This window comes from Epinephelus moara, chromosome 8 (genome assembly GCF_006386435.1).
Source record: "Epinephelus moara isolate mb chromosome 8, YSFRI_EMoa_1.0, whole genome shotgun sequence".
In the NCBI taxonomy this organism is placed as follows: domain Eukaryota; kingdom Metazoa; phylum Chordata; class Actinopteri; order Perciformes; family Serranidae; genus Epinephelus; species Epinephelus moara.
In genome coordinates, this window is record NC_065513.1 from 2,371,095 (window position 1) to 2,381,249 (window position 10,155).

The 10,155-nt window shown below is 41.9% G+C and overlaps 1 protein-coding gene across 5 annotated transcripts in view; it reads left to right on the forward strand.

The window, feature by feature from the left end:
- Positions 1–10,155, forward strand: part of fkbp15b (FKBP prolyl isomerase family member 15b) — a 64,916-nt gene that overhangs the window by 40,009 nt on the left and 14,752 nt on the right. For 4 of the 5 annotated variants that reach the window (XM_050050307.1, XM_050050309.1, XM_050050308.1 and 1 more), the window contains 7 exons: positions 2,198–2,334; positions 4,462–4,617; positions 4,841–4,993; positions 6,241–6,333; positions 6,547–6,660; positions 7,644–7,751; positions 8,843–9,501. In XM_050050307.1, the coding sequence (XP_049906264.1) occupies positions 2,198–2,334; positions 4,462–4,617; positions 4,841–4,993; positions 6,241–6,333; positions 6,547–6,660; positions 7,644–7,751; positions 8,843–9,501 (1,420 nt within the window). The remainder of the gene's footprint in view (positions 1–2,197; positions 2,335–4,461; positions 4,618–4,840; positions 4,994–6,240; positions 6,334–6,546; positions 6,661–7,643; positions 7,752–8,842; positions 9,502–10,155) is intronic. The other variant, XM_050050310.1, reaches the window with a different exon arrangement.

Sequence of the window (10,155 nt, forward strand, 5' to 3'; positions counted from 1 at the left end):
GTTCAGTTTTTGTTGAAACATATTTAGAGAGTGGTTTAAATGAAGGAAGATTATGATGCATTCTAATCTTTAAATGTTTTGAGTCTACCCTCATTGATATTGATGGGGTGGACAAAACATTTGGAACACCTTCAAGTAAAATGCAGTCAAAATGAACAGCAGTGCAAATTCCAGCCTTCAAAGTGACCTTGAAGGTGAATTCACATCTCTTTAAAAGAGCTTCAAATAACAAACAGACATAATCAACTGGCAACTGTGGTTACACTCGTTTAGGTAGTCCTTTACTCTGTTCTACATATGTTCTTTAACCCTATGGGCCCGAACGACGCATAGTGCGTCCAAATTCGCACCCATTATTCTCTGTGGATTTTCTCCGCAACCGTTCGTCATAGCGAGAAGCATATCACGTGAAACAGTGCAATCGTAGCTTTCCGAGAAGACCAAGCACTTGTCGGTAGTCCAATGTTTTCACAGCGGAAAAACAATGATAAAGTTACACTAAAATTATGTATAACAGAGCTTTCATACAGCTTTGCACACACATTACTCTTGGATGGATTACTCGTGAATGCAGGCTCGCACAGAAATGCCACGCATATCACATGAAAGTGCAGGAGCAGAGCTTTCCACTGATACCACACACATCATTGTGCTGTCATCCCATCACGCTATAAATACAGATCAAGTGTAAATAAAAACCTGACGAATTCCTTTACAATCCATTATACAGATCTTGTTATCAGTCATTTCATATAGTGAGGAATATCGTATCTTACCACGTCTTAGGCTTGTGTGTGTTTCTCCCTGTCTATCCACACTTGTAGTCCGGCTTTCAAGATGCAAATATCTCCATATTGTCCAGTTGACACTCCATCAGACTTTGTATGACAAGACCAGCGCACTTCACCTTTGCGTACCCAGAAAACTTTAGCCTAATTATGCATGCATGACAGGGCAGTAATCACCATATACATTGAGGGGGACACATGCCCCCCCATCAATGCCCAAAATGCCCCCCCAATATATAACTGAAACTGAAAAATAACAACAAACTTTGTTTACTGCAAACAAAGTGGCAAATATTATCTTGGAGGACATCATTGTTTGTGCAATAATGAAAAAATACTGGCAATCATGTCCGCCTGGCACAAACCACATGTTTTGGACAACTGTAAAGTGACAGAATGTCCCACCATCATGGTTCTTATATTGCCAGATTCCGGAAAGTCTCCCCTCTTCATATATGGCAGAATATGTCATTTTCCAACTTGCTATGGTGAGATACATGTAAAAATGTAAGAATTTAGTCACATGGATTTTTTTTTTTTCATTGATATGAAAATTAATATAAAATACAGGCACATAGGAGGACATGAAATGATGGCAAATCTGGTTAGCCCAGATTGTCCTGAAAAAAAACAAGATATAGCATGTGTATGTAGCCTTTATAATGACTGTGATATGAGCTTAAAAGTAAAGGCAGTAAAAAAAACCCAAAAACGCCTAGGGCCCATAGGGTTAACCTATCCTGATTTAATATGTTAGCTAGCTAAAACAATCCTCTCAATACTCATCTAGTCGTAAGTAGTAAGACTATAAGCAGCACGCATCCAAGAAGATGCTACAAAAATCACTGACAGTGCAATATATAGTGAGACAAAACACCAAGCGGACAAAGCTCCTTCCAAAACGAGTGAATCTGGGGCCGCCTTTCATTTTTGTTAGTGTTACTGTTTACAAAGAGTAACCATCAATTCCTGCAAGGTATACCTTTTAATAAACACTGGTCTGACAGGTGCAGTGGTGAGCACTGTCGCTACACAGCAAGAGGGTTCCTGGTTCGAACCCAGGATTGGGGATTTGGACCTAGGGTGGGGGAGCCCTTCTGTGCTGAGTTTGCATGTTCTCCCTGTGTCAGCGTGGCTTTTCTTCCGGCTTCCTCCCACAGTCCAAAGACATGCAGGTTAGGTTCACTGGTGACTCTAAATTGTCCTTCGCTGTGAATGTGAGTGTGAATGGTTGTCTGTCTCTATGTGTCAGCCCTGTGATAGTCTGGTGACCTGTCCAGGGTGTACCCCGCCTCTCGCCCAGTGTCAGCTGGGATAGGCTCCAGCACCCCTGCAACTTCTAATGGGATAAGCAGTTACAGAAAATGGATGAATAAATGGTCTAACAGTGCTGTGCATATGTGTTTCAGAGCTGAAGGAGGAAGCAGAGAGGGCCCAGGCTCAGTACCACTCAGAGAAGCAAAGACGCAAAGAATTGGAACTGAGAGTCAACAACATGGAGGAGGGACTGCAGGACCTCCAGACTGATAAAGAGAGCCTAGAACGAGTAAGCATACTTCAGAATCAGAATCAGAATCTCTTTATTGTCATTGTACGAGTACAACGAAATTGAGGTTGCAGCTCTCAGATTCAGTGCAATCAAGGTATAAGTTAAAAACAAGGCAGCAAAACAACAGCTATAAAAATATTATAAAAAGAAACTACAAATAAGAAATAAGAAATATTACTAACTGTACAAATCAAATTACAAAACAAATTCCACTAGTATACAGGTTTACACTATCGTTGCAAGTAGAACCCAACCCAGTATATTATATGCAACAGTGAAAATACACAGGAATATTGCACAGACAGCATAATATTACACAGATGGCTGTATATTGCACAGTAGAGTATTTAGTGGACATTCAAGTGTTTTCAGGATTGTGCGATAAGTTCAGTGCGATGACAGCTCTGGGGTAGAAGCTGTTTTTCAGTCTGTTTGTTTTTGCTTTGATGGTCCTAAAGCGCCTTCCTGAGGGCAACAGTTCAAATAGGTGGTGACCAGGGTGGGATGGGTCTCTGAGGATGCTGTGGGCTCTCCTGTGGCAGCGTGTATTGTAAATGTCCTCAAGAGATGGAAGAGGGCAGCCAATGAGCTTTTGGCATTGTTAATGACCCTCTGCAGCGACTTTCTGTCTGCTGCCGTGCAGCTGGCAAACCACAGCAAGATGCCGTGGCTCAGCACTGTCTCCACAGTGCAACGGTAGAAGGACACTAACAGTTTCTGTGTTAAGTTATTCTTCCTGAGTATCCTTAGGGAATACAGTCTCTGTTGTGCCTTCTTCAGCAGTGCCGTGGTGTTTGTTGTCCATGACAGGTCCTCCTTTATGTGAGTGCCCAGGAACCTGAAGTCTGAGACCATTTCCACTCCATCCCCATTGATGACAATAGGCTGAATGTCAGATTCCCTCCTCCTGAAGTCGACTATCAGCTCTTTTGTCTTGGAGGTGTTGAGGATGAGGTTGTTCATGGAGCACCATGCTGACAGCCTTTTCAACTCCTCCCTGCATGCAGTCTCATCTCCTCCTGAGATGAGCCCTGCTACGGTGGTATCATCTGCAAACTTAATGATGGCCTTGTTGGAGTGGGTGGGGGTGCAGTCGTGGGTATAGAGGGTATAGAGAAGGGGACTCAACACGCAGCCCTGTGGGGAGCCAGTGCTGATGCTGAGAGCTGAGGAGAGATGGGGTCCTACTCTCACCCTCTGGGAGTGGTCTGTCAGGAAGTTATTGATCCAGTTGCAGATGTGCTGTGAAAACCCCAAGTCCAATAGTTTGATAACCAGTATGCTTGGTATTATGGTGCAGAGCTAAAGTCTATGAAGAGCAGCCTGGCATCCCTTGCTGTTCCATGTGAGTGAGTGTGGTGTGGAGAGCTGTGGCAATGGCGTCTTCTGTAGACCGATTTGCTCTGTATGCAAACTGGTGGGGATCAAAAGTGGGTGGCAGGCTTGTTATGATGCGACTCCGAACCAATTTCTCAAAATACTTAATAGTAATGGGTGTAAGTGCCACTGGCCGGTAGTCGTTGGGGCTGCTGGTGCTGGTCCTCTTTGGTAGAGGAATGATTGTGGAGGACTTCAGGCAGGGTGGGATCGAGCACTGGGATAGGGACTGGTTGAATAAGTTGGTGAACTCACTGGCCAGCTGGTCTGCACAGTCTCTCAGCACCCTCCCAGTCACACTGTCTGGTCCAACAGCTTTTCTGGGATTCACTGCCCGCAGAGTGCGCCTTATGTGGCTGCTGGAGGCTGGTGAGTGTGGCCGCCACACTCACCTCAAAACAGGCGAAGAAGTGATTCAGCTCCTAGTTAGGTTGCTGGACCTGTAGTTGGTGATGTTTTGGACCCCTTGCCACACCTGCCGTTTGTTGTAGCTGCTGAAGTGGTCCTCAGTCTTCCTCTTATATGCTGTCTTGGCCTCCCTGATGCCTCTACTTCATGTTTTTGCTCTTCTGTCAGTGAAAGGGGACAGACTTTGGTTCTCCACAGAGGGTGTGCACTTAGTATTAGTGAACAGAGGTCACCCTGGAAACAAATATGTTAAACAACTTCTGATATTTCGAGAGAATTTGAAATATGAGAAAATTGTAGTGTAAATGTTGACAAACAGTTGTTTCCCTTCCCTTTAAGACCCTTTCTGAAAGGAAGAAGAAGTGGCAGGCTGAGCGTCAGCGTCGGGATGAGGAGATGGAGGAGCACCGTAAGAGCATCCAGCAGGAGTTAGACAATCTCAGAGCTCAGCTTCGCAAGGCCAGGACCTGTACTGACAACGCTGCATCTGAACAGGTTGCATCCAATGAAAGGGCTGTGCAACATATAATATACTGCAGGAATATAAATGATAACATGATGGTGTCGTAACTTGAAATCTGTCTCTCTGAGTTCCCTTGAATATATTCTGGATCAGTTAATAAAACACATTTTATGGAAGCGTTTACCTCAAGTGGCTACATTGCCAACATTGCTTTACATAAAACCACTACTGACATATACCATGTATGTGTTGCAGTTGTCTCAGCTGCAGGCAGAGTTGGAGGAGGAATGGAAGGGGAAGTGTGAGCAGATGGTGGCCTCTGCTAAAGAGCAGCACACTAGAGAGCTGTCTGAACTAACAGAGCAGAGAGATGCTCTGCAGGACAAGCTAACCCAGCTACAGGAAAAGGTAGACAAACTAGCTATAATAAAACACACATATGCAGTTTGATCACAAAGTTTTACCTGTTGATTGTTGAAAAACTCCAATTTGCACATGATGGCCACATAAAGACTCTGATGAATTATACTATTGAAAATGTAGTTTTAAAAAAAAAATTATGGCGAAAACGTAGTTTCTTCCAACACTAGAATTAAGATAAAAATATTCACAAAGTTTCTTCCAACACTAGAATTAAGATAAAAATATTCACAAACGAAAAAACACTAATGGTCGGCGATAAGTAGTGTTTAACTTTTGATTGAACACTAAATTAAAACCCTTGGCGCATACTGCAGCACAATCAAACAGATGTGCAACTCAGAGCATCAGAAGTGTCTCTGACACCAGACTCAGAGCGGACCGGTGGAACTGGAAAATGCATATTTTACTTCAATAAAATCTATTTTATCATTATTTTGAGTCACATTGTTGAAAGAATTTAGTCGTCTGTGTTCAAGCAGGATAATAGCAGGTCTCCATTGTGCGTCGGGCTTTCTATTTCCTTGTCAGAGATTTTTTCTTTTTTAATTACTACTTACGTTTTACAAGTGATTTCCCAGATTTGTTGTTGAGTTGTGATATGCCAATTGCTTTTTGCAAATCTGGCACTCTGCTTTCTGGGGGTTGTCGGGGCATATTTTTAAGTGCAACCACACATCTAATGACCTCTTGGACATGTCTGCCAGCTCTGAGTGCGCTCATTGTCAGTATCGGACTGGTGGGGGTTAGTGTTGCGTTTAAGGCCTCCCCCCAAAAAATGGGAAAAAAAGCGCCAAAGCTTCGATTTTTTTTTTCACAAGCTAGTAATGTAGTTACATTTTTGTTGTAACTACTGTTATTGTTCAGAAAACATCAATTATTATCAGTCTCAAAATAGAGAACTGAGCACTTAAAATTTTAGATGCACAAATGTCTTCTTTTCTTTTGTAATGCACATTTTTTAAAGGGGGCTGCACTCATTTTCAAAATTCATACATATTATTCTTGTGGTCTAAGGCAAAAATATTAGTAAACATGAACTCTCTCCCAAATCCAGAAGCTAGAGTGGTAAAACTCAAACTTGTGATGTCACAGGGTATGAAGTCTGATTTTTTTTCCCTTCTTTTACACATGGAGTCACAATAACTGGAAACAGGTAAAAGTTGGTTATATAGTATGATGTAAGTGTGAACACTTGTGAATGACTGATTTTTGGGCTCTCTTACTCTCAACAGTTTATGGCTCTGAAGCAGTCAAGAGAATTAGAAGAACAGACTTTGCTACAACACCACAGGCAGACTGAAGAGCTGCAAGTCCTTCAGGAAAAAGTAAGATGGATGACTAATTGTCACCTGTGCTTCTAATTCTACTAAATGGTCATCACTGGGAGGGGTTGCATTAGTCAGAGATGTCATTTTCCAGGAACTTTGTAGAATATCACGTCTACACAACTGCTACTCATTCCTCAAGATAATCCTTGTTTGCGGCTTTTAATGCCATGACACACACACACACAGTCACTGTATGTTATTCTCTTTAAGCACACAGCTTTGGAGCAGCAAGACGCAGCTGTAAGGGAGAAACTGGAAAGAAGAGTGGCTGAACTGGAGAAAAAACTGGCAGAGCAGCAAAGTTCAGGAAACACTTCAGCAGAAGTGAGGAGTCATCCATGAACACACACACACACTCATGCTTGCACAAAACAATAAACTAAGGCTGCAGCACATTTGTTCCCTCCTGTTTCCATCATTCCTGAGAAGACTATAACTTTGTCACTGTGCAAGTCACGGAATGAAAATTCAAAATGTTCAGCAGTAGCTTGTTACCACCTCCCGTAAAGGATGACTGAGCCTTCAGCTCCTCCACTCCCAGTTCCCAGCTTGCTTTTCACCACCCACAAACAGGAAGTACAAGCTACATGGGACACAATATGATGAATGCTTGCACATTTTAATTTAATTCACTCCAGCTGTCCTGCAGTAAACTCTGCCTTTGAGCTTGTTGTATTTTGTATTTTTTGAGACTGTTTCTTTTGATTTAGCTCATGTGGAATTTGAGGCTGTAATTTGTGGTGGTGTTGTATTAACAGTTTTATCTTACAACTTTCCTGCCCCACTACATATACATAAATATACATTATAGTATAAATGTATAAATGTAGGATTTATTTAAGTTCCACTGCATTGCACTGAATTAGGGTTGTGCAGGTGTTTCTGTTTTTAGGTTCTTCCAGGGTACCTCTTCAACACTGTATTGTAACATAAAGATCTACAAATCTCTGAAAATCATTCTGTGTAATATTAATCGCTAGACGAACCTGTAAACAGTCACTTAATTATTTCAGTGCAAACACTTTAACAATGAATAGCTGTCAGTTTTTTCAGTCAGAGTTTAAGTTATTTATACACAGGGTTCCAGTTTATTTGTTCAAGGTTTTTTTTATTGGCCCAGACATAAGCATAGAATATTCGGGTTATAACATGATTAATGACTAGCGCTGCATATCATAGTTCACAGTTAAAGTACAACTTAAGCTTAGTTTTGATGGCTGATTTGTAGAATTTGATTTGTTGACTAAAGTTAAAGGCCTGTGCATGCATGGGATATTACTCAGCATTTTGGATGTGTGTTCTTGCAGGTGAAGCGTGTGATGAATGGAGTGTTTCATTCTCTGCGAGGGGAGTTTGACCTCAGTGAATCTTACAGTGGCCAGGCTGTGCTGGGGGTGATTGTAACTACCATTAAGGTAAGTGCATTTTACACAGAAATGCAAAAGCAGCCTGTCTGTGGCAGTCTGGAATGTCAGGAAAGAAAATATATTCAATTAATGACACATTTTACAAAAGGACAAAATAATGGAAATGTATGAATGTAAAAAGGTGTCTTGTATCCACCTCACATATGACTAGTGGTGTATATTACAGTATGTATTCATGAACCCTGTGCTCTTCAGCTACAAGTATTCGCCTAGATATAGCACCTTTAAAATAAAGCTACAAAGTGTTTTACATTAAAACAAATATGAAAAGTAATTTCAGTCTAAACACCAGATACAGAACAAGATGAAATAATTTCAACAAGTACCATCACTTAAGAAAAAGCCAGAAGATAAACTTCAATTAGAGGGCAAGATGAACTGAAACACCAAGTCCCTTTTACTAACTAGGTGTGGCTACAAAATTTGACAAATAAACAGAGATCTTAATTAGACGCTGGGTCTAGCTGCCATTTATGCTGTAAAGCAGTTCACTTTTATACAAGTTATTTGGATGTATAAAGCCTCTTAAAGCCCAGAGGGTCGTCGGCTACCTGCTTGAGCTTGTTCTAAGCTGCTTAGATCACACACACAAATATAAATGTACACATCATTAGCTTGGCTAAATCCTTTCCAATTCAGTTGCTCACTTCATTTCACGGACACCATGAGTACCAAAGTATAATTCATTCAGATAATCGGCATGGTAAACAAGAGAGGAGAAAAAAGTGGTGACTCCCTTCCTCTGAAGTAGTCATAATATGTGAATGTGTCCATTCCTCCAATTTTTATATTTTCTTTTTAAGGGTCTACCCATCAAAAGAGTCAAAAGAGTTTTTCATAAAAATTGATCTAAGTTGTGAATATTGTCATGTGAAATCCATTGCTCACTGACTGCTTCGTTCATCAGACTAATGTAGGATTTTAACTAAGGTGTTTGATATGCTTGCAACTAAATAAGTAAATCCTCTGTTTAATTCTAACACCTCTCCCACTCCTTTCCTCTTATTGCCATAAATTTCACCGGTATTTAAGGTACTTAGATACAGGGCATACATGTTTTGGTGACCTTTTTTTTCCAGAATGTAACCCTGCAGCTGCTCAGTGGCACAGACAGCTCTTCACTGAGATCGAGTGTGAAGGAAGAGGAAGCAGAGGAAGAGGAGGAAGAAGAAACTGATGATGTGAAACAAAGACAGGAGACTGTACAGAGTGCACATGTGAATGGTGACAGAGAAGTCAAAGAGGAAGAAAAGGAGGGAGAAGAACATAAGGCTTATTCAGATTCTCACAAAGTCAGTGAGACCCAGATAGATGAGGGAGTAGCAGCAGAGAAGGAGACAGAGACAGTAACAAAGACACAAAGTCAGGTAGAGGCATTGGAGGACACTGATCTCAATCCTGTTTCTCCATCTGAACTGAAAGTGGAAAAGACAGCAAAGTCTGAAGAAGAGCAGGAGCAGGCAGGATGCTCTTTTCCTGAAATCTCTCCAGAAGAAAAAGACACCAACAGGTCTGCAGATCCAGATGATAAACCTGATGAGAGTTCATCAACGCAAGATGCACAGGAGACTGTATCAGAAAGAAATGCTGCAGTGAGCAGTGAGGTGGAGACAGAGAGTGTGGATGATGGTGAGCATGTAGGAGAAATGCATGCTGCCTGTCAGAAAGCCTTTGGACCTCCAGCTAACCCACCTCCACCACCAAATGCACTACCCAACAGCTCAGGAAAGGACACAAGGTGAGTCCTGCCACTAACAATTACTATATCACATTATTCTTTGCCAATAATGGTGACGGTCAGCAAAATCTCAGAAATGTAGAGTCAGAGCAATGTCTGGCCTCCAGTAATTAACAAGAGCAGCCTCAGTGCTGTGTAAAATCCTGACCGAAAAACCTCACAACTGTAATTTAGGGCCAGAAGGGTGGTAAGCTGGTGAAAAACAGCCATTTCAGTGGTTTTGCATGGTTTTGTATGCAGTTAAAGGAATACTTCTGTATACTAATACTGTGTTTGAGAGTGGTTCTTGCCATAATATGGATAAGAACAGTAGTCAAATAGGGCTATTCACTGTATAGTTTGTACCAACCCTACCTCTGTACAACACAACTGGTGGTCTCAAACACATTAAGAATGCAAGACATTCCAGAAATGAACTCTTGACAAGGCACACCCCCTGGGACGAATAAAGTAAGTCTAAGTCTAAGGGCTCTAGTTTCGCAGACCGGGCGAGGCAAACTGAGTGTGGCCAGGTGGATTTTGCAAGTTTGGCACACCGTGCGCCTGGCGCAGCTACTCCTCTTTCCCACCTCCATCCCTCCTACCTGCGCAAGTCGGAAAGAGGGAGGAGAGAAGGTGTGGAGTGGGTTTTACACACATCACACCAATCAAATG